The following is a 23,851-nucleotide window of genomic DNA, read 5'->3' on the forward strand; positions in this document are numbered from 1 at the left end:
TAGATATATAGGATTATAGCTTACTAGAGGCTCCTTTTTTATAATCGGTATAGGAAGAGTATCTTCTCTAATTTCTTACCCTTAATCGACTTCTATTCTACCTTATTAAATATCTAATATTTTATAAGCTATTCTAATTAGCCCGCTCTGCACTATCTCTCCCTTTGATACCCTCTGCTACTATAATATATTGTTGTTTATGTGATATGATTATAGAACGATAGAAATCTATCCTCTAAATACTACCTAACGATATAAAAATCTTGATTGTATTAGATTACTAGACTTCTCTATATAACTAGGCGTTTATAGCTATTACTGGCTATTTTGTTGATAGTAACTAGGTATATTAAGAAGTTCTACTTAGATTTAAACTACTTTATAGCTCCTATACTAGTTTAAATCTAAGTGGTATACTCCTTAAAACTCTAGTTAAGTATAAGATCTAGGATTGGGTATTTGGAGTTATAACTGATAATATAACTAATAATAAGATAATGGTTGAGGCTATTTAGTAGGCGCTCTTTAGTAATGTGATAGTAATCCGAATACCCTATCTTACCTATGTTATCTAGCTTTGTTTGAACTAGCTCCTTGATTGTTTAAAGGCTATCCCTCTAAATAAGAATGTAGAAATAAAGTAGACTGACTAGAAGTTATCTATAGTAAAGGTAAATGCTTAGTACTAGACACAGAGGATCTTATATACCTTAAATAAGGTCTATTATCTTACTATATATATCTATATAAGTCCGTAACGCCAGGTGGCCTTTCTCTGATTTTAAGAAAAGGGATCCTAGCTTATTCTAATCTAGGATGTGAGGACTTAGTAGAATTCTACCTTCTTGATGCTTTATCGTGTAAAGAGACTATATAGTTTCTTCTAGCCCTTCTATAAGGAGTATGACTGTAAGGAGATATTACTTAATACTTAAGAATAGTATTAAATTAACTATCTTCTATAAATCACTTAGCTATTCTTTAACTATATAACAGAGCTCTTAAAGATAAAGAAGGTTACTATATATCTTGTCTTTAAGATTTATAATACCCTCTTTGATCACTTTTTTAAAGTAGAGGCGCTGCTTAAACGTAAGTGTGTTTTATAGAAATTAGATATACTTAAAGCACTTATAGCTGGTCGCTTGAAACTTAATGAGTACTACTCTTAAACCGATAATCTTAAAGGATATATCTATATAGTTGGGATAATACTGGTACCTGATAGCAGATTTTAGTTCTTTCTATCTGATAATTGGGAGCCTTACTGGTGTGATACCTACCGGAAATCATTCTAGGAATTATTAATTCTGTATTAAGAGCGCCTTATAATAAATCAAGGATCGACTAATACTCTAATAATAGTATTATCTAGTTCTAGGCTGAATATGATACTAAAGAGTAATAAGATATCTGTAAAACTAGCTAGTAATAAGATGACTTAATATCTTGATAGTGGTATATTTATAATCTATTTCTTCCCTATATAGGATAATACTAATATATTTATACTACTAGATCTAATTGATATTAAACCTCTTTAATTCTGGTAGGAGAACTAATCTCGTTTCCCTGTGATTACGTTACTTACTTATGATATTCTCTCTATTCTAGTAACTAATACTGGTATCAAACAGCTCTTTAATACTGCTTAGGATGTTTATCACTACCGCTGTAGTTATCTGAAGTCCGAAATAATCAAGGAGCTTATATTATTTCTATATATAATAAGATTTAATATTAAGGATTCTAAGGTAAAGCAGCTTGAGTAGTTCTTTATACTAGCTGAGATTAAGTTAGCGAAGGAGCAGAACGATAAATATACAGAGGATACTAAGCTTGACCTGATTAGTGATAATAAAGAGGAAGAAGGAGTAGATAATAGACTACGAGAGATATCTCCTTATTTAATAGATATAGATATAGAGGTAATAGAGCTAGAGTTACTAGAGACTGCAACTTAGAGATAGGCCTTAGGGAGGAAGTATAAGAGCAGGGCAGATGAGGATTTTGAGTAATATTAGAGAAATACATCCTGGTTTAATTATTTGATTTATTCTCTATTTTTTCTAGAAGAGCGCTATAAGTAAAATACTTAATATTATAAGCAAAAAATGTATTAATTATGCAGTTACACGCTAGAAGTCTGTTTATCTGGTTTACACTATATTAGGGCCCTAATGGGTTACCCAATGGGTTTTGGGTTATGAGCTATAACCCAAAACCCATTGTTGGGTCGAAGCAATGGACCCAAAACCTATTTTGGGTTGGGTTGGGTTGGGTTGGGTCCGGGTTAGAGTGGGTTGTGCCGAAGTCTACCAGTTAGGTAGTGCGTAACACCTTGGTGCTGCGGGACTTGTCAAGGACTATATAAGATATATCTTAAAAGTATATAGATATCTCTATTATTTTAGTCTTTAAAGAGGTTAGAGTCTTACTTTAATATAATACTTAAAAGTTAGTAACCTAATAACCTATTATATAATAAGCTCTTATAATATCTTAAAAGTAGTATATATAAAGTATAACTACTAGAATTATAAAATATAATATTAATATATAATAGATACTATTAATATATCCCCCCTTCTATTCTAAAAGGATAACTAATATTAATTCTTAGCTTTTATAAGCCTAGCCTAAGATATACTTTTAATTCTAATAACTAAAGTAGGTATTAAAAGGCTATTTAACTCTACTTAAGATATTTATTATTACTACTAAGGTAGACTTAATACTAATACTATTTAAGATCTTATAATATACCTTTATATATTAAGGTTTAATTTTAAAGAAGCTAAGTATATATTTCTAAAGAAATTCTTCTCTTATAATAAGGTTAAAATAGCTAATAAAAAGTAGAATAATAGTCTTTATATATATAAGTTTAATCTAATTAGTAATAATAAGGAAGATAGGATAATAGTAAATATTAGTAATAAAAAAGAGGATAAGTAGCCTACTCTATTAACTAGTAATAAAGATTAAGTTCTAAAGTATAATATCCTACTACTTATACCTAAGGAAGGGAATATTTAAGTATATAGATTTATTAGATCTTAGAAATATATAAGGTAGGATAATAATAAATAGGAATACTATTAGCTTTAAATTAATAACTATATTATTTATAATCTAAGTATATATAGGAAATATAGTATAATAGTAGTAGTCGAAGAAGGTTTTAGGTACTATTTCTAACTATAGTTAGAAATAGTATAGGCTAAAGTAACTTTTTATATATAAGTAATTTCTAATAGCTATTAGAAATAGTAGTAGTATATTAGAATTAGAGCGGGCTATAGGTTACCCCCTTAAGGTAAAAAGGAAATATAATAAGATATAGGTAAGAAATATATAATTTATGTAGATACGACTCTTCCTATGTTTGCACTGTTTAGTAACCTATATAGGTAACCCGCAAACCCGCGCGGGTTACCTAAGCTAACCTGAAACCTATTGCGGGTTATGAAAGTTGACCCGAAACCTGACCCATTTGCGGGTTGGGTTTTTTCGGGTTTGCGGGTTTGCGGGTTTGCGGGTTTTGGCGTAGTCTACTTAAGATCTTAGTATATTTATTATATTTATTACCTAATTAGGTATATAGGGGTTAGGTTAGGTTATTTAGTATAACCTAAAACCTAGCTTAGGTCTAAGGTTTGGCCTTAAAACCTAACCCAAAGTGAGGTTGGGTTGGGTCTGGGTCTAATTGGGTTCTGGAGAAGTCTAGATTTTACTGTATTTAATTTAATGGAGTTTTTGTTAAGAAATTTACATTTGAAATTAGTAGGCTGGGTAGGGTGGACCACTCGGGGGTGTGGACCACTCGGTGATGAAATACGTTAAGTATTAGTAATCATATATGTGACTGATCTAAGTATAATCACTGATCTGAGCCTGTGCTGATATCTACTTAGTGAGCCTGAGCCTAAGCACCCTTATAAAAGCGGCGGCAGCTTAAATAGGAAAGCCCTACCCGCTAGGGAAAATCCGGTACGTATAGTCACATATAGAACCGTAAACGAAAAGGGCAGCGTGAGTTCCAGGCCTCTCGTCGCCAGAGCGGATATATCACAATCCACACCAGGCACTCGCGGGGCAAACAAAACCCATTGCAGCTCAGATCCCACCAACTACCCGTGCCGAAGATAAGCAGCCAAGTAAACATACTCTTCTACAACGGATACAGCATCTGGAGAATTCTCTGGCAACGAGTCCCGTACATATGCACTCTGGGCCGGGAGGGAAATTGATAGGTCGCCAACCGGTGCATCAAGGTACACGGGTCAGCCTTCACAAGACAAGGACCTTAAAATGGAGCTACTGGGTGGGTATGACTGAGACGATGCGGGCGTCACTTTCTCCCTTTTGGATGGATTACCGGAAAAATCGCTTTCAGACCTTGACCTGGAATCGTTTTTGCCTGATCTGTGGCTTTCGTAGCCTAAATCCTCTGTTGGAGGCTGTTCATACGGTTGGGCCCCAAATAGAAGGTTGAATTGAGCATTCCAGATCCAGTATGAGCTGCCAAATAATGAACCCCTGATCTGACTGGCTTTTTTCCATGTTTACTGATGGAGCCATGGGACTGGCATCACGCAACGAAGCGGAGAATTAGTCTCTAGGGCGATACCTAGGCAGTAGCAAATTGACGTCCAGATTCGCACTTGTCCATGACTAGATGCCTTTAAGCCGACGCTAACATTGCTTGTTCCGAGTAGCGCTCTGTGGGCAGGTTTGCATCCGTTTCGGTTTTCTTGTAGCAAAGCGAGGTTGGGCTAGAGTGACAGAGTATGGTTGTAGTGGTAAGGCGAGGCTAGAGAGATAAAAACTGATAGGAAAAGAAGGGTAGTTATAGCTTTTACTCATGATTAGAAATGTACCATTTTGCTACACGGGCTGAAAATTTAGGTGATATCTGCGCTGAGTGCCATGAATAGAGCGGCGAGCCGCCCGCCCACGCCCGAACCGTGAGCGCTAGGCGACCACCAACTTAGACATGCTGTTGTATGTCTCTTTGGTCTATCATAGGGAGTATTAAGATGTAGATTGACCAAGTAGTTAGTTGTAGAAAATTTACTACGGGATGAGGTGGTACTGGGAGATAAATTTTTTCCAAGTATATATCAACTTTTTGACCATTAAACTACTTGATTTCACCAAGATCCTAGATAATATTTTAGGTTTCATTCCAGCCAATGTATTCAACGATTTTTCAACTTGAATACCGCTGGCTCATTATAATACCAGTTCGTATAAAAGTCCTCGCAATATGGCGCCCGCCATGATCAAGCAATTCACCTACATAGTTAGTTAGCATTAAAAGAAGTTTATTGTTGCCCAAGCAAGGGGCAATCAAGATCATATTGAAGACTCATGAAAAAATCAGCAATTGCCACCTTCCGGTCCGAGGGAACACGTCCTCTTGATATGGCCGCATACGGAACAGCGAGCACTAAGAAAGATAGGTTTAACTGTCTCGAGGGGCTCCAGGGATATATCAAGATGGGAGGTTACAGATGTCTATGTTCGTTATTGGGATAGATCTCCCAAAATTGTCGTGGATTATTTGTGAGTAGCCAGTGGTCTCACAATTTAAGGAATAAGCTTCACAACACACTATGAGAGCTAGCTATTGATATCAGTCTTGTATTTGCATCAGGTATTAATTTCCAGAATCGTTTTATCTGATAAAGACAATAATAACTCAATATTGTCGCCAATTGGTTAAAGTTTCAGGTGTTCCACCTATTCTCTCTTGCACGACTATTTGAAGAAACATAAACTGCGTCGCATGGCATAAATCAGGTTGAGACATCAGGTACAGAAGTACCTCATGAAAGTGCCCCATGACATGAGAATTGCATAGTCTGCTGAAAAAGACTTCAATACACCTCAGCGTAGATGTCTCTCCATGGTGAAGCAAGCATTCATTGTAAATAAAACACACACTCCGTAACAGTCAACTCCGTGGGATTGTTCCTCTTCGCATCGCACAAACGGACCACTCAACCCTTGCGTTCAGGATCACTCCCTAGCCTAGTCTTATTGTACTCCTCATCCGAGACGGCGTCAAGCCATGATGTTGCACCATGGGCAATAGCTTGGTGGATCAGATAGCTTCCATCACTCGCCCCATGCCAATGTGTTACTCCTGGAGGACACCAAGCAAGGTCTCCCACCATCAAACGCTGGGGCTTGCCTCCTTCATCGCAAATCCAGCCAGATCCTGCGACAACGCGTAACAGTTGACCGCCATGATGGGTATGCCAATTAGTTCGGGCACCTGGCAGAAATAAGACATCCGCAATTGTTGTTTCGTTATCTTCGTGAATCGTATCAATCCAGCCATGCCCTGTGAAATGTTCATCTCCAAGAGAAACATTACTGCCGCTCAATTGGGGAGTGTGGATGATTGTTGAGACAGGCTCAGATGAAGTGAGCTTATGCAGCAGAAAGATGAAGAAAACAGGGCGCCACATATCGGTGATCAGGTTATTGCATCAATGGGATCGGGTTTCTCGAGATAGAGAGGTTGAAAGATGAACACTGAAGACAGTAGGCTTATATGTTCCTCAGGGTCGCTTGCTTCCGACAAGTTGCCTATAAGAGCCATTTCAACAAATAGCCAATGACAGACATACCCCTTGATTTCCCCTTCACCTTACAGGTACAGATCACACCATTTTGAGACAGAGGACGATCCTGAGGAATGCACACTACTTACAGAGGGTCTGTGGGGATTTCGTAAGTGGAATTTTGGGTGTATTCTCGGGTTATCCCGCAAAATGGTACCAGGGTCTTGGTGGATATGGTGTTACAACATAGTACAAGGTGACCCTAGTCAAGAGTCGTAATAATTGGTAACATTTAAAGCTTTTCGGCTGCCTGCGAGATTTACTATGAATGACGCCCCCTATGTGATCTTTTATGAATGAGCCATCCCGAAATGGTATCGCCAAGAATCCTGACGTGCTGAAAGATCCGTCAACCATGACTAGATCGATTGATGGATGGAAGATCGACGTTAGTGATCGGCAGTGTAGGGAATAATGTAGATTTATGACACCTGGAGCGTTATTGGTCTACCTAATATGTGACCAAAATGGACGCGTGAACTGCTGTTCCCTCTTAACCAAATTGGGCGGGTCACAATTATCATTTGAAAGCAGTCGCTAGTTGTAGGTAGCTAAAATGATTTCGTGGGATAGTTTGTAGTAATACCAGGAACGATTAGCAGAATATGGGGTATCTCAATATCTCTGGGGTATGTAAAGAGTCGCATTGACAGCGACCGAACACTACTGCTCTGGTGGCATAAAACGGAGCTTATTGGACATTGGGTAGTTTAGAGAAATTCGTTTAAAACAAACCTATAAAAAAAAAAAACAGGGCTTGAAACAGGCAGGCAGATGGCGCCAATAATCGCGAATAATCGCGTGCCAAGGTTGTGTCGGTCATCGACCCTGGAGATAGGTAAACCCCACCAATCGGCAAGAAGATGTCATCAAGTTGCAGCTAACAGCCTAGTTCCCATCGCCAGCCAATTACCAAACATATAATGACCCCACTGATCAACATTACATAGTGGAGAGAATTTAATCTGCACATTCACACTGATGTTCGGACAAACACAATGAATTCCACCCAATCTGCAATTATTCTAGAAGCTCGCCAAGGAACACACTATTGCCCCAGAGCGACAAATGTGATATGCAACTAAGAGGAAATCGGATCTGGAAGGACCACATTATCCGAAATCACATATCCCTGGATCGAGATAGGGGTCTTGGAACTTAGGAACTGCATCAAAGTCAAGTCGGAAACTCTGTAAATGGGCGGGATAGCATGCTGATGTCTCCCCAAATGCCCCTGTCGATCCTGAACTATGTCGTTGCCTGATCATTTCCTAAATTACCCTATGGCTGCCCCCCTCTCCCTCTTATACTAATTCCCCGTAGTCTCTACGAAAATATTCGAGCCTGGTTCTGGGAGTCATGCGCCACACTTGCAGCCCTTCAACGGGCGTATTTTCTTACCACTATGTAAACACTATATGAAACACACCGTTTATCGTATGGAAGTGACGTTAGCTTCTAGAACACTGTAAATTACGTAGGCTAAGTATTTGTCATCATTTCTTGTTTCTTTTAATGTCAAAAAGTGAGCGCCAACGAGTATCTGGGTATTGGCAATGAGGCTGTGCGCCTTGTTGTTTGCGTTGGGTGCTTGGCATTTATTCTGATTGTTTGGCTTATAATGGTGCTGCTCTTGGCTAACTCGCATCCATGATTTCAGAGTCCCACACGCTCTTAAGTGGTCTATGGTGTAAGAACCGCGGGGATCTGCCCACCTTTTCTGATTAGCTGATGGTTTGCATTGTACTGATTATTTCGTTCAGAAACTGCGGGATGCTCCTGCATAGTGCATCACGGCTAGAATGGTTCGCATGTAAAGGTCGACATGGACCGTTAATCTGTCACCGTGAAATCACTTCCAAGACTCAAGAGTCAATTTGAACAGTCTTGACCTTCGGTATGGATTTGCCAAGCAACGGGATATAGTTCAAAATTCCCGAGTCTGACGACGGACTTGGCATCTTCCCCCGGCGGCGGAACTGTTATGGGTTTGAAATTTAGCCTCCGAAGTTTTGCCGAACCGGAATCTATTCCTGACCCGTGCTATGAAGCTGGCTGGATGAACCTGACTGACTGTTACTGAGATAAGCGGGCAAACTAATTTAAATGCCACAGTATAAGAACCTATAAGGACGACAAAGAAGCCTTGATAACTCCCACACGAACATCCCGAGGTTTTGCCTACCTATTCCAATCTGACTACTATTATCCAGTCTCATTTGCTGGTCGATCTCCATCATGAGATTCAAATCTTTGATTTTACAATTCTTATCGCTTTCAAGCTTGAGTCACAGTACCTCCATCCAGGCTCGGACTCAACCAGTCGCTACTATCACAAACGGTACGCTGATTGGAACTCGAAACTCGCATTATAAACAAGATTTCTTCCTGGGTATCCCGTACGCACAGCCACCAGTTGGAGATCTCAGATTCAAACAACCACAGACCATCAATCAATCGTGGTCTGAAAAACAAGCAACGGCCTATGGCCCTTGGTGTCACTCTCTCCCTTTAACCCTACCCGGTTACACACAGACAGGATTTGAACATGAGGAGAGCGAAGATTGTCTAACCCTCAATGTCATACGACCGAGTGGAGTTAGTGACAATGCTTCTTTGCCTGTTCTAGTCTGGATCTACGGCGGTGGATTCTCGGAAGGAGGTAGTGCCGATCAAAGATACAACATGTCTTTCCTTACACAAGAATCTGTTAAAATGGGTCAACCTACAATTGGAGTTAGCTTCAATTACCGACTTTCTGGATTTGGATTCCTACAAGGCCGTGCGGTCAATGAGTCTGGTGCCGCAAACATTGGTCTCTATGACCAACGACTTGCTCTTCATTGGATCCAAGAGAACATCATGGCATTCGGTGGAGACCCGTCCAGAGTCACAATCCAAGGAGAATCGGCCGGTGCTGTATCAGTTGGACACCACTTCCTCGCATATGGAGGACGCGACGACGGGCTGTTTCATGCAGGTATTGCTGAAAGTGGCGGGCCTCTCACCACAAGAGCTTTGATCTCTCTGGATGAACAGGATGTCCTTTATAACCGCGTCCTCAACTCGACCAACTGCACTGGTGAAGATGATACACTCCAATGCCTTCGCTCCGTACCAGTAGACGCTTTGAAGGCTGCCTTTGAAGGTGTTGGCTTCTATCCCGTCATGGATGGCGGGATTATCACGAATACCCCCTCCATCGCTCTGAGGGATGGCCGCTTTGTGAAGCGTCCGCTTCTTATCGGAGCGAATACAAATGAAGGAGCTGCATTCTCGTACAGCAGAGGCCGTGGGCTGAACACTTCAGCCGACTTCCGCAATATGATTGTTCAGTATAGTGGGAACAAGGTTATCAAAAACAGTACTCTTGAATATCTTGTTGATCAATATCTCAACAGACTGTCCCCCAAAGTGGCCCAGGCTCAACTAGGGTCTGTTCTCTTATCTCCAAGTCCTGAATTTGGTCGTCTCTGGGGAAAAGTGACACTTTACGCGGGAGATTATCAGTTCAATGCTGGTAGACGTTACACCACGCAGAAATGGGCTCAATACGGCGTTCCTTCGTATAGCTATCGCTTTGATGCTGTGCCTAATGGTATACCACCTGAGACCCTGGGGGCCACACACTTCCAGGAAGTTTCCTTCGTTTTCAAAAATTTTGATGGCGTCGGGTATCAGGTCAATCCACTGGAATCAAACTCCACGGAACTTCAGCAGAGATACCATGATCTGAGCACGCTCATGAGTCAAATGTGGCTGAACTTTGCAAATAAACTGACCCCAAATGGTCACCAAAGTAAGCTTACACTCACCCCCAACAACCCTTTTGTTGCAGACTATTTTGCTAACTTCACAATAGATTTGAAAGCAAACGTGACCTGGCCCGTTTATAGGAATGGAAATGGAACAAACATCGTGTTCCACTTGAATGGTACCTATCTGGAGCCTGATAACTGGAGGGCAAATGCTATTAGACGCCTGATTGGTTCCTTACACGAGTTCAAGCTTTAATCTTGTTGATATGGTCTGGATATCCTTCTTTATGCTACAGCCTATTCTATATTATGTCGTTTGATGGATTCTGGAACGGTAAATAAACCCAATTCGTTTCACCATATAGGATGGCGCAATATAAAATCCAATCCACTATACACATTCATTAGATAACTTACTTAATGCTTGCCCTGACTTGAATATCGTTGGCTCGTCACAATCTGGCTTCGTGCAAATAATTTCTCGCAAACTACTGCCCTCTATAATTAAACAATATATACCGCATCATTAGTTTTAATATGTGGTTTTTGTTTTCCGGGCAGGGATCAGTCGAATTTGTATACAGGAGACTTATGAACTACCCAGCAATGTGAACCCATTGCGGGTTATAGAAGTCTACCCGAAACCCGACCCATTTGCGGGGTTACGGTATTGCAGGATTTGGCTCAGTCTAGGCATGGGCTTAGCGTGAGTTGGCCCTTATCACCCTAAGGGTGAGAATTCTTCCACCGTTCTCACATCTCTCACCCTAGAGTGCTGCTTGGGTGCTGGGGCCAAATTGAGTATTGACTGTATAGAATATGTGGCTTAAGTACGGCTGAGCGGACGGGAAGCCCTGTTTTCCACACCCTATGGTCGTATGTATGAGGTTACGTGTGGGAGAGGATTATAGATTGTAGCCGATTTGATATCACTTGTCAATTTGGCATAGCGCGGCCGGGGTCGTAGGAGTGAGTGCGCTATAGACAGGGGGAGAAGTTGTATCAGAAGAAAATACAAAGTATAATAGTCTGACAAAGAGCTCTAATCAACACGAAAACTCTCCATAACGCTAATAAAATTTCCATGCAATGATTTCTAGCTAATTAGGTCCGTGGTCCGGTCTCGTCTTCCATATGACAACATCTGCCCCCAAGAAATGTTCAGGGAGGTAGCCGTGCCAAGCGCCCAATAGACCTGCCGGATATTGGTGTGCGCCCCAGCAAACGCCAATTTCCCAAAAATCTAGCAATTAGGTATCTTTTATACGACTTGCTTATACAAAAAGTACTTAGGCACCCCGTAGACATAACATAGTAGTAATAATTCTTATTCTAATATAGAAGAATAATAATCATATAAAAATGATATAAGATAAAAAAGGTTATACGGAGAAATATAGATATTATCCTTATTTTAGTATACATAATATTCTTTGCCGGAGTTTGATTAAATAATATAGATTTCTTTTATACTATATATATCTGCTTATATCTTCCCTAATTACAGAGTAACTCGAGAGTCGAGATGATTTTTATGGCGCCTAAGTATCTTTTATATGGGTAAGTCATATAAAAGATACCTAATTTCTAGATTTGTATATTGGGCGCTTGGCACGGCTACACCAGAGTCACGATTCTAAGACTTACCCCTTCCACCCTATATCATATACCGGATAAATATCGAGAATGGTTACCCTCATGTCCCGTGAATCCTCTTTCTTCCCACGTTGGTTTTTTATGAACGGCTAGGGAATTCCCGAGAGCAGGGATGCACAAGTCGGAACCGGTGACTTGATTTTCTTTATGTCGCCGGTCCGACCCATTATTACCAGACGATTTCTATACCACGCGTCGAATACCTATGTTGAATACCGCAGTGAAATACGGACTACAGGACATTGAAACTATATAACCCATTGGTTTGTTGTAACGTTTTTCGCAATAGCAGCCTACATACTATGTATATTACCAACCTAACCCAATCATCTAGCAATTGATCCCCTATTCCAGGGTTACAACCAACGATGCCTAATAGATTCTGAATAGTTTATTCGACGCCTTTTTTTTTCGGTTCATTGAACAATATATTATATTTCTACTTCTAATCAGGTACATACGACCATAGGGCGTGGAAAACAGGGCTTCCCGTCCGCTCGGCCGTACTTAAGCCATATGATCTACGCAGCCGATTCTTGAGGTGTCTTAGACGTTAAAGTGGCAAGGAAAATTTGACTTGGAGTGAGTGTGAGTGATATATGTGAGATTTCTGGAGACTGGGGTGAGAGGGTGGTGACAATTCTGACATCAGGTGATAGACGCCCCTGTGCCTAGTACCTAGGTATATTGCAGTGGGGGAATTGCTTTTTTACCCCTCTCATCTCTCACCTTAATCTCTCTACTCACTTCCTCTCTCTTCCTTTCTCTCTTCTCTCTCTCTTTCTCTACTGAATTTCACGCCAACATGGACTTCCCTACCCGGGATATATTTCCTTTCCGTCTGGATATACAGTTAGGGAAAGACTGGTATTGTGTAAGCTGACTCTACGTTGCTTTGTAATATCCAACTCTGATCAACGTCTAGTGTCTTGAAAATTGTAAATCATACAACGCGGCAGACGCAAAAAAATGTGGTGAATGTCAGCATGAGAAATGTGCGCAATGCCAAGGTCCGACATATGGGATGTCTCAAGTGGCATATATGTATATCTGTGTAAAAAGCTCCTACCCACTCCACTGTCGGAGATCTACTGACGATTCAGTGTCAATGCGGTGACGGTCCGAAGCTGTATAACATGCAACCAACGTGTTACGTATGCAGCCATCAAGCATGTTCTAACTGCCCCACTGCTCAGTGAATTCAAACTTGTTTCCCTTGCCCATGTCCCCACCGGGGAAGTATCGTCTGCAGTCCCACGGCTGCTGTGATTGTGCCACCTGTGAGACAGATGAGACAAAGCCAGTATTTCCACCATGCGTTCTCGCTGCCGACTTGGTTCATACTGAAGATACCCTATTTTGTGCATTAGTATAGCAACTAGTATAAGAAACTGCGTAACGCACCGTCACCAGAGTCACAGGGAGGTATATCTGGCTTTGCATTAGCTAGGCTTAGCAGATAAGTGATGAGACCCACTATACTGATATACGTCAAAAGACGGATATTGTCCCCCTGGCGGGTGGCCGTGATACTCTCTGCGAGGGAGGAAGCATTCACCAGCTTAGAATATATTAGAGAAATATGCACGTGTGAGTTCGGCAAACTAGACCCGACATACCACATCCGACATCTTCTCCAATGTTTCGATCTGCTGGTCCAAAATCATCTGGACGGTAGCCAGCTCGGCGGTAAATTGGCGCACCTGATAAAAACACTCGCGGAACCTGTCGTACAGGGCGCCCTCGGCTTCAAGTTCAAAATAGACGCCATTGTTCGCGTCAAAGGAGACTAGCGTCGCGATTACTCTGGCTAATAGGTTACGAAGCCTCCGTAATGTGCCTAGGATCCAAGTATATTCTTTCGTTTTTCTCAGAGACGGGTCGTCCTCCAGGAATAAGTCATCCTAGTCAGAAATTCAGATTTTGTAGATAGTAAGATTGCAAAAAGTCCTGTAGAGTGGGTATTTACGTGCTTGTCAAGATTCCCCGCGATGATCTCCATCAAGACCGCCCATTCCATTGTGATCTGACCTATGCGAATGACTAAGATGGAAAGGAAATAGTATTGAGGGTCCCAAATAGGAAACCGGCTCATCCGCAGACCCGACGATGGCCCATCCACCTCATCCTGGAGGTACTCGGCGATCGGGTTGCTGGCTCGGAAGTACGCATCCTCACAGAAAAAGGCGGTCCAGAAGAAGTCATCAACCTCGAACACGATCAGGGATAGTTGGGCCTCGTAAACGGCATCCTGACCAGAAAGACGAAAGAGACGGTGTTTCCGAAGTCGTCGATTGTCTTGGAGTCGGTAGTCGTCTCGTCGAAGGGCGTAATGCGGCAGGTGGAATTCAAGGGTGAATTCACGCGTCTAGATTGATTGTCAGCGATCCTTTCATTTCTTCTTCCAGAGTGGAAATACCTGCGAGACTCCCATGTACGAGTCAAACGCCACGTATCGTGACAGAAATGACCGCACCTGGGGAAGATGCATATAATTGACGTTCGAGATCAACGCGAGGGCCACCAGAGGTGTCAAATCGACCATATATCTGTTAAATTAGACACAGTTTACCAATAACAAGGGGTAAATACATGATTCGGCGCTCTGCACGACCTGATCTCTAGAGGAGACGTCAGTAAAATAGAACCAGTATCCGGATGAAAAGGAACGTACATCTTGATTAAGATGCGTGTAGAGTGTCTCCGCATCCACGCCGCAGACACGAACATTCAACCCCTCAGGAGGGCGTCGCATATACTCTTCGGACCCCCATTGTCGAACTGACAGGAAAGACGCACTTTCTGGCATGCTCATAATCTTTAAGCATGGATCACACCGGTCATCGATCACAGCAAGCACTCGTCTATCTGCTGGTGAACTTTGGCCGCCCCCGATAATGTCTGTGAACGAACGCAGGGCTCCAGTCTGTTCAAGAAAGAGTTTCAGCAGCTCATGGCGCCGGGGTGGAGATAGATTTGGGTTAACTCTGTGGAAGAACTCGTCAATCACTGATCCATCGGCGGGGACGCGTAATCGATTATCCTGTCCGTGATAGAGGGTCGTCTGACGGGTAGAAAATTCTTTGCGCCATTTCAGAGAGCGTAGCGGAGGACGAAACGGGCCGATGAGGGTCTCCATGGAGTGGAAGCTGGAAGGGAAACTGTGAGGGCCGGAAGAGCCCGTTTTTGTGAACGCTTGATACGTGCATAACCAACCTAGCGTTGCTCAGCCCGATTAGGCACCTACGCATCCCAGGACAGCCCATATAAGCAAAGAATAGTACTCAGAGCATGGACAGCAGCTGACTTTGCCCCCAAACCCAGCCTTATATACATAATCAAGCAAAAATTTCAACCAAATATTCGTGCTTTTAAATAGAGCTCTCGGTAATACCATGAATGAGATACAGCCTTAGGGGGGGGACCTTTGAGCTATCTTACAAGCCATACCAGGGGAGACGCCCGATAGGCATACACTGAGAAAACCCGTTACTAGAGGGGGGTGTCATTTGTTTAGCAGTTTCGTGTAAAATACACTCGACGAGATCCCACCCCCATCATCTACATAAAGGGTCTACAGAACCGAGGGATCGATGGCCATACCTATGGACTACCATGTTTCAAACCAGGATTCCGAAGTTAATGCACTGTATAAGAGTGTGGAGGCAAATCGGATTTCGAATACCAGTGTGAGGTGAAACACAAGATCATTTCTAAAATTTGGGGTAGTGACTAAGTATGATCGAATTGAAGGTATCCGAAAGGTTTAATATATTGCCACCGGATGTGATGTATAACGAGGTGGTTCAAAGGCAACTGAGTGAAAATCACCCGCCTTCACCCGAGCGCCGCACTGACCTTCCTAGCTGAGCGGCAGTTGACAGTCATTGGATTATAGCGTTCATTCTGGACAACTACACTCTTGGCACCTGCACACAGCCTCAATTGCCAGCTCAGCGAGATTTCAGGCATGGCACAGTAGGTTTGTGTATATAGCCAGGGCTTTCAAAACGTATATCATAAACTACGTAAACAAAAGAGGACTGACTGTGCAAATACAGCAAACCCAGTGGCCTAGTTGGTAGGTTGATCATGAACCATACAGACTATCATCTAGGTCACATACCTGGGTTCGAACCTCCTGGACCGCAAGTCGCCGTCGAGAATCTCGCACTCTTCAAGCTGGGTTTGTTCAACTTTTTTTTGTCACTCATTAGATTTCTAGTCACATAATAACAATTTGATATTCTCCCAGTACACTTTATAGAAGGGTATTGGGTGACGTTAGCATTCAGTGTACGTCAACAGCATAAACTTCGGTATCAAAATGCATGTGAACTAAATATTATTGGCCTTTCCAATTCACTGTTTGCTCTTACGGTCAGTAATTATTCTGCTCTCAGGGACTTTACCTTATCACAGAGATTCTGACACAAGTTCTTTTTAACACAGTGTTGCTCCTACACTCATTTTCACAATGTTAACTGCCTCGACACCCTCCCGGGGTAACGTCACGCCGCGAGATCGTCAATCTCGTTCCTCTACTTCCGTATAGTGGCGGTCATTGGTGAATAACAGTCTTGTATGAATCTCTGTCTACTAGGGGCCAGAGACATAGCAACCATATATGCCTCAGCACTACCTTCTGCAACTTAGTATTCTCCTCTCTAAATAATTTCAGATATCTCTCACTTTTGATATCCCTTATTTCAGATGTCTATCGCTTCAAGCATTCTCAATCTAGTAGGTAATATTAATTAGTAAGAGAAGATTTGCGCAATTTATTCTATGCTAACATATTGTCTCTGATTCTATCATCTTAACAGCTCATTGACTTGTATTCAAGTCAGTAAAGACGTTCCTTCTATTTAAAGTCACCCGACGCCTATACACATCTTCGTTCTTTCCTCTCTCTACATGTTTCTCCCCACGGAGACATCCATGGATGTCATTTCTCCTCTCCTATTCTCTCTTCACGTCTTATCCTTCGCAATCCCAAGCCTTCTTCTATCAACACCGTCCATCCCTCGTGTGTTTGGTACCGCCATAGATGGCCCTCCGCCAGAGGAAGCCCCCAAGAAAAAGAAAAGGAACCGCATTTCCGACGGTACCTCCGTGACCATGGAGTTGATGTGGTAAGTGATTGAGTCTTCCCTGGTCTTAACCTGTCGAATATCCTGGTTTTCCCTAGTTGTCAGGATACAGGGCAAATAAGAGAAGTATGTTTCATTATAGGGCTTGATACTAAGCGAGTGCTAATAATCTGAAAGAGATGGCTTCTGCTGCTGCTGCTACTAATGAGGCCAATGGGCCCCCTACGTCTCTTGGCTCTTCGGTCACCGGAGAAGATATTTCGAGCTCTGGCTCGGCTCCCGGCTCGCTCTCGCCTGCTTCCCCGTATTCCCCTGTTGCTGCACCCTATCCTGTCGCCGAGCCCTCCCCCACAAGCCCTCCCGCTGAGGATTCCTAGCCAGTGCCAGGTGAGACCGAGGCCGATAAGTTGTTTGGGACCCGGTGGACCCTCTGGGACTGTTTGATCGGCTTGAGGGACCATTGGACTGGCCATCCGAAAGGCTGTTTGATTGAGACATGGGTTCGGATTATGCTCACTGCAGAATGTCCAAGGGAACAGTTCACTAAATTATACCAAAAAGGCTCAACCAAAAACACTTAGGTAAAGTTTGTATGTCTACAAGTCCCTATAGTCATTTTAGACTGTAGGTAACATCTTGTAATGTCCGACGAGAATTAAAGAGCACAGAGTGAGTTCATATCAAATGCGTGATGGCGCCGCCACTACTCAAACAGAAGTTTTACCCCGAAAGGGGAGAGTCATACCGCCGGGACCCAGACCAATTTCAACCTCAGCTTCTCCCATTTCCTCATCTCCCTTATCTGACGAAGGATTTGCCTCGGAATTCCCTGGGTGAGTAGCGGTGGGGAGGTGGGTGGTTGCGGCTATGGCTGCGTTTTGCACGGCAGCTGCCTCGGCGGCTTCGGCGGCGGCTTCTACTGGCTGTTAGTATGTACTCGGTATCAAGTGTATCTCAATACATACTCTTCGCCTTTTTGGCTCGTCTACGGCTCGCGCGCCGGGACGACCGCTTGGTCTTTGGAGGGAGAGTGGGATCGTGGACGTGGGGAGGTGGGGGAGGCTGTTATATACCCGAATATTGTTAGTCCAATCCTTTGGGATAACTATAAAGAGAGATGAAATGGTCTACTCACGGCTTCAGTTCCCACTTTTCGTAGATAGCGGCGCTCTCGGCGCTGGTCCTTGTACTCTCGGGTCTTGCGGCGGTCATTATACGCCTGGGACCTCTTCTTCTTCTTCTTCTTCTTTGGCGGGGGATTTTCGACCCCGGTCTCGGTAGCCTTGACTTCATCAGTCATGACAGTGTCTTCAACAACTTTATCGGCCTCCTTGCCGTTTTCCGCAGTGTTCTCAGACATTTTTGGAGCTGAATTTGATAGAATGATGATGGTGGGTATGAAAGTGGGATGAATGTGAGAGGGAGGTGAGAAAGAATTGAGAGGGAATTGAGAAAAGAAAGAGACGATAACTTGTCTAACGAGACGTGCAAACAGCCTGTCTCGCTCAACCTTTGGTGTCTACATTTGCTATCCAGTCACGCTCACACGAGAAAATCAACAACACGTCCACCGGGAATGAGGTGACTAATGCTATACGCATACAATCTTTGGTTGTATGTACACAATATGTCTGAATTTTATAAATCTTACTGCCTTTTATTGTATTTTATGGCTATGACACTGAGAAGTGACATTTAATCGGACATCCCAAAACCACATCTAGAGAGAGCATTCAAAAAGGACATCGCAGTGTAATCTAAATTATAATGATTCTGATATCATATTTAGCCAAATTAATCCCATTCATAGAGTCTTTTTGTAGAAAAGAAAATATGACGATAGTCGTTCTTCGGCGGATAAGGTGTTTTTATACTTCGGAAGTCATACATAATCTGATTGAGGGAAAAATATGTTTCTCTGAGTAGGGACGACAGACCTAGTGCCGAAGTATAAAATAAACAATGCAATACTGAATATATATCTGACAATTACTACCACCACACTACATGCTACACTATGGTATGTTGTAGATAGATGCATTTCTCAATCCCCGGGATCCAGGATGCAGATCAACTTAGGGCACGGTATCCACATGATGATCGACATGCATTTAAGAACCAGGGTCTTGGTAGACAGGGATATGAACGAGAAAAAAAGAGACGAATGAATTCATTGAATGAATTTGAAACTGAACTAAACCCTTTCTTTTGTTACAAAAATCAAAATCAACCAAAAAAAAAGAAAAGGACCCCCTGTCCGAACTAAGAAATGTGGCTGTATGCCGCACAGTGGTTGCCGATCACGTGAATATTCGCCTCAACCTCAACCAGTGGTTGACAATCAATTTTTTTCCCGAGGGGCAAATAATCCCCTGCGCTATATCAATCGAAGACCATACGCTATACGCACCCGTGTACACTACCTTCCAAGTGTAGGTGGTCAATTCCCGACACGAAATCCCATATCGCAACGTTCAAAGACCGTCCACCACCGACCACATTCCAAGTCAAAAGGAAACGCAGATCAACAATCTTATACTCCCATACTTTATATTCACCCGAAAGTCACATAGAGTCCACCAAGAACAGAAGAAAAATGTTTGAAGACTTCTCCTTCACCTCGCCATCGTCGCGACCAGCCCGTCTCGCCCTCGACCCAGACGACCGTCTAATGGTCGACAGCGACAGCAACCTAATCTCACCACTCTCCTCCCGCTGTCCATCACCACAATCGCAACGCTTCCGCAACATCTCGCGCTCACGCTCATCCCACTTCCACCGCAACCAACAACCCCCGACATCCGTCCCCTTCCCCTATGACTCAGACCACAAACGACTATCAATCTCAACCCTAACACAAAAACTACACGAACACACCCTCGCAACTCCAACAGGCGACCTCCAAAACCGATACACTCACTCCAACACCCAACCCCGAACCGGGAGACACAATCCCGGCTCACGCCGCTACCCGGGCACAGGATACGTCCTCACGCCCCCGGACACAGACCACTCCGACGACTCAGGCGTCGGCGAATGTCTCTCCTCACCCTCCGCATCCTCAACAACAAGTCCGACTTTCATGCCCCCGGACCTCCTCTCCGATCTACCGGATTTCGGCCTCGGACACCCCTTCTACCCACAACCTCATCCATACCACCAAGACGTCCGCATGCAGCGCGAGCAGATCTCCAGATTGCAATGCAACGAGTCGGAGGTCGAGGCTATGCAGCGCTCGCTGCTAGATGACCCATCTTCTGCACCGGACTTCTGTGACGAGGACGATTGTCATCCGAGTTCGTTGCCGCCGCGGTCGTCGCCGCGGAGGAGGGCGGTTACGCTTGCGCGGAGTCGGTTTGGGCCTGAGGGTGGTGCGGAGGGGAGGGCTAGGAGGAAGAGTTCTTCGGCGGGGGTTTTGTCGAGTCGTGTTGAGAAGAGTCATTATGGTGGGTTTGGGAAGAGGAATGAGCAGGGGCTTAGGAGGAAGAGTCTTGTTAGTGCGGCTTTGGCCTCGATGGTTGAGAGGGATGATGATTGAGTTGGGGTTTTGTTGGGTTATGGTTTAAGTTATGGTTGGTGATGTTGGATTCCGTGGGTTCCATCTGCATGCATTGGAGTTTGTATATACTCGATTTTGATACCCGCATAAAGAAAAAAAGAAGCATTCCGCTGCGATGATCGGCGACTATAATGATTTTGACACATTCCTCGGTTGTAGATATTCCTAGTACTGTGTTGATTGGTGATCATTAGGTTTTTATGAATTCTTGTTATCACATTAACATTTAACAACTGATGAAGGCTATCGAAATTCTAATCGATGAGCTCATAACGAAAATAACCCGAGTGTTGACGTATGTCAGATGTAAATTGATATAGACACAAACCGAGTCTCAGACCCAAAATAAAAGATGTAATAAAGGTAATAAAAAAAGACAAGGTAGAAAAATCCCCCCCAAAAGAAACAAAAGAAAAGAATCGAGTCCAGTATCCAGCCAGTCCATCCAATCCAATCCAACACCCAAGCGCCACGCTCTTGACAATCACAATGGACGTAAATCATGATCAAATTCCCGGTCCAAAAGTCACACACACACCTAGCTGCAGATTCCCAGAATCCCAGCAGTAACAATTATCAGACAAAGTTCCCAGAATTCCATCTAATTCCCAGACTTCCAATTAAAGAACTTCCTCAACCCCTTCTTCTGCGCTCCCATCTTCCTCTCATCACTCTTCCTCCTCTGGAACTCGAAGCGCGGACTGGTCTCGCCAGCCCGCGCCCCTTGTCTCTGCAGCTCATCCAGTGCGCGTGCAGGACTACCCCGTAGCCCCATCGTCTCTGCGTTCGCGGCTGCGAGGACGGACTGGACGTGCGGGTCGAAGTACACCGGGTCGTAGGTATATGGATCGAAGGGGGTGGGGTAGTGTGGGAGTTTGGAGGCGGAGATGGAGCTTGGGTAGGGGTAGGCGGAGTCGAAGGTTGACATCATGGGTGAGTGCATGGGTGAACAACTTGGTGTCTCCAGGGGGGTTTCGCGGGGTGTTGGTAGTTCTTCGTGTTCTTGGGTAAAGGAGTAGTCGTTGTGTTCATGTTGGTGGCCGGGTGTGGTTTCGTCTTCTTGAAGATCGAATAAGATGCCCCTGTCGCGCTCGTCGACTTGGGCCCAGTCGCCGTTTGCATAGACCGGTGAGCCCGGCTCGCCGATCTCACTTTCTGAGTAGAAGGTTTGTGTCGATGGGGTGGAAGGTCGGCGGGAGAAGTCTAGGTTTGGAAGGTTGGATTCTTCTGTGATGGAAGCCATGCGTGGTGATTGGGCCTCTCTATCGCTGCTTGGGCGGTCATAGGTGTCGATGCGTAAATCGTTGTATTCAGTGCGCTGTGCAGGTCTGGTCCAGTAATTAAAACTTTGTTCATTGACAGAATAGTCTGATAGAGATCGTTCGCGGATTCGTGGCGAGGATGACGGGATGTCCGTCGGCTGACCCTCGGGCGTTTGGGGATCGGCTGGGAGGGATGTGTACAACGAGTTGGTGGAGTAAAATGATGGCAATGAGGCATCGGTGAATTGGGACAAGGACACCCGGTCCAGTCCTTGCTCGATGGAGAAAGTAGAGTCACGCTGATTGTCCATAGACACCATGGAGCAATTATCAACGTCTTCAATGTATGAGACGATGCGTGCTAGATCCAGCGACTTGCGCGGATTCAAGATCTCAAAGCAGGCGCCACCGTGTGAGACGGTGGCAACGGCCTGCGTACTGGCCAGCATTGAGTCTGAGGTTTCAGGTTTGGAGGCACGCTCGGCTTCTTCTGCTTGAGCTTGGGCCCTTTGTTGAAGCCTTTCACGGAAAGTATTCTTGGACTATTATCAGTGAGCTGGGTCTTTGTTGTGATATCTCAGTCCACTTACCACTCGTTTCCTGTTAGGTCTAGCACGAGTCCCGAGATCCGAGACAACGGGTAGTCGTGGGCTTTGGGTGGCTTGGTAATGAACTATTGAAATGTCAATAAAGGTTCCGGGAGGGTTGATTCAAGAAAGTCAATTGGAGAAACTTACCCGTCTGGGCTTCCCCGATCTCAGGCTCTTCACTCCAGTGAGAGATGATGCTGTGCGAGTAGGAAGGAGACAGCGGCGGAGGACTCGAGGCGACAGAGGAGATAGATACAGGATAAGAGATGGTGAGAGGGGATGGGCGGTTCAAATGCAATGCAGCTGTTTTTCGCTTCAATTTCCCTCCTGCATGATCGACAGGGTCGCTAATGCGGTCTGCAGACTTGGAGAGGAACTTGTGGTAATCGTGGAGAGAAAGGGCTCCCGTGATACGAGATTTGATGGATCGAGGGGGGAGGGACAAAGCGTCTGCCGAGTCTACCAAAAGGGGTTTGGAAAGAGGAGTAGGACATGCATGATGGTCATGAAGTTGGAGGCAGTTATGACAGATAGGGCTGTCCAGCAGCTCGCCATGCCATATGCCATTTGCAGCGGAGTAGTTGAGGTTTTCGTTCATTTTGCCTTGCAATTGCGAATATCACTGATTTCGCCTTTGTATTCTTGAAGTCCTGCTTCTCGATGTTCTTGTTCTTGTTCTCGGACCACTTTTTAGATTGTCGACATATCCAATGCAGTAGATCCAAACCCACTTCTCCACACTGGACTTGATTCGTCAGATTTACGCCGCAAGGGATGGGAGAGATAGGCTTACCGGTCGCAATATATCAATAGATCACAATAAACAAGACTGCAAGGTACAGAAGTGCAGGAAGAGTAATTTTATAAAATGAGAAAATGGGCACGGAATGTACCTGGATGTTAGTATGTATATCCACCTTATCCACGTTATCCATTTCTCCCATTTCTCCACTGGAATAACAATGAGCAACCAGTCCAGTCCAGTCGAACCAGTCGAACCAGTCTGGTAACCAGGGGGAAACCGGGCAGACCGATCCAATGAGAAAGACAAAAAGAAGCGAAGAGAAGGGAAAAAGGTCGAGACCCTCAACAGTTCCTGGGACCCATGGTTCGTCGATCAACTCGTCGACGTCATTGAAAAGTCGGGGATTTGGATATGTATAGGTGTACGCCGTATGTGTATGTTGTATTCCTTATATCTTATTAGTTGTTTGAGTAGAATAAGAATAAGAATAAGAATAGAATACAAAGAATACAAAGAATATAATAGGATTGTGCCCAACCCAAATCACTTG

General features: G+C 43.9%; 7 protein-coding genes across 7 annotated transcripts; 4 read left to right on the forward strand and 3 right to left on the reverse strand.

Annotated features, from left to right (window-relative positions):
- Nucleotides 1-9,353: 9,353 nt before the first annotated feature.
- On the forward strand, nucleotides 9,354-10,652 carry PEX2_027720 (Carboxylesterase, type B; the record flags this gene model as incomplete). The annotated part of the gene is made up of 1 exon (XM_016740047.1): nucleotides 9,354-10,652. One exon carries the CDS (start codon nucleotides 9,354-9,356, stop codon nucleotides 10,650-10,652), a length of 1,299 nt encoding a protein of 432 aa, XP_016593458.1.
- A 2,205-nt stretch (nucleotides 10,653-12,857) lies between these two features.
- Nucleotides 12,858-13,251, forward strand: PEX2_027730 (Zinc finger, RanBP2-type; the record flags this gene model as incomplete). Its single annotated transcript, XM_016740048.1, has 3 exons — nucleotides 12,858-12,926; nucleotides 12,978-13,106; nucleotides 13,156-13,251. 3 exons carry the CDS (start codon nucleotides 12,858-12,860, stop codon nucleotides 13,249-13,251), a joined length of 294 nt encoding a protein of 97 aa, XP_016593459.1.
- A 2-nt stretch (nucleotides 13,252-13,253) lies between these two features.
- Nucleotides 13,254-15,191, reverse strand: PEX2_027740 (tumor suppressor protein, LOH1CR12; the record flags this gene model as incomplete). The annotated part of the gene is made up of 8 exons (XM_016740049.1): nucleotides 13,254-13,406; nucleotides 13,457-13,483; nucleotides 13,530-13,613; nucleotides 13,672-13,956; nucleotides 14,022-14,420; nucleotides 14,472-14,601; nucleotides 14,645-14,673; nucleotides 14,727-15,191. 8 exons carry the CDS (start codon nucleotides 15,189-15,191, stop codon nucleotides 13,254-13,256), a joined length of 1,572 nt encoding a protein of 523 aa, XP_016593460.1.
- A 1,778-nt stretch (nucleotides 15,192-16,969) lies between these two features.
- On the forward strand, nucleotides 16,970-17,522 carry PEX2_027750 (uncharacterized protein; the record flags this gene model as incomplete). Its single annotated transcript, XM_016740050.1, has 3 exons — nucleotides 16,970-17,187; nucleotides 17,258-17,271; nucleotides 17,323-17,522. The coding sequence occupies 3 exons, from the start codon at nucleotides 16,970-16,972 to the stop codon at nucleotides 17,520-17,522; spliced, it is 432 nt and encodes a 143-aa protein (XP_016593461.1).
- Nucleotides 17,523-17,852: 330 nt separating this feature from the next.
- Nucleotides 17,853-18,505, reverse strand: PEX2_027760 (uncharacterized protein; the record flags this gene model as incomplete). The annotated part of the gene is made up of 3 exons (XM_016740051.1): nucleotides 17,853-18,061; nucleotides 18,111-18,207; nucleotides 18,281-18,505. The coding sequence occupies 3 exons, from the start codon at nucleotides 18,503-18,505 to the stop codon at nucleotides 17,853-17,855; spliced, it is 531 nt and encodes a 176-aa protein (XP_016593462.1).
- A 1,236-nt stretch (nucleotides 18,506-19,741) lies between these two features.
- Nucleotides 19,742-20,683, forward strand: PEX2_027770 (uncharacterized protein; the record flags this gene model as incomplete). The annotated part of the gene is made up of 1 exon (XM_016740052.1): nucleotides 19,742-20,683. The coding sequence occupies one exon, from the start codon at nucleotides 19,742-19,744 to the stop codon at nucleotides 20,681-20,683; it is 942 nt and encodes a 313-aa protein (XP_016593463.1).
- A 622-nt stretch (nucleotides 20,684-21,305) lies between these two features.
- On the reverse strand, nucleotides 21,306-23,154 carry PEX2_027780 (oxidoreductase, short-chain dehydrogenase/reductase family; the record flags this gene model as incomplete). Its single annotated transcript, XM_016740053.1, has 3 exons — nucleotides 21,306-22,508; nucleotides 22,557-22,639; nucleotides 22,704-23,154. 3 exons carry the CDS (start codon nucleotides 23,152-23,154, stop codon nucleotides 21,306-21,308), a joined length of 1,737 nt encoding a protein of 578 aa, XP_016593464.1.
- Between the last annotated feature and the right edge of the window lie 697 nt (nucleotides 23,155-23,851).

This window comes from Penicillium expansum (assembly GCF_000769745.1).
Source record: "Penicillium expansum strain MD-8 chromosome Unknown contig74, whole genome shotgun sequence".
NCBI lineage: Eukaryota > Fungi > Ascomycota > Eurotiomycetes > Eurotiales > Aspergillaceae > Penicillium > Penicillium expansum.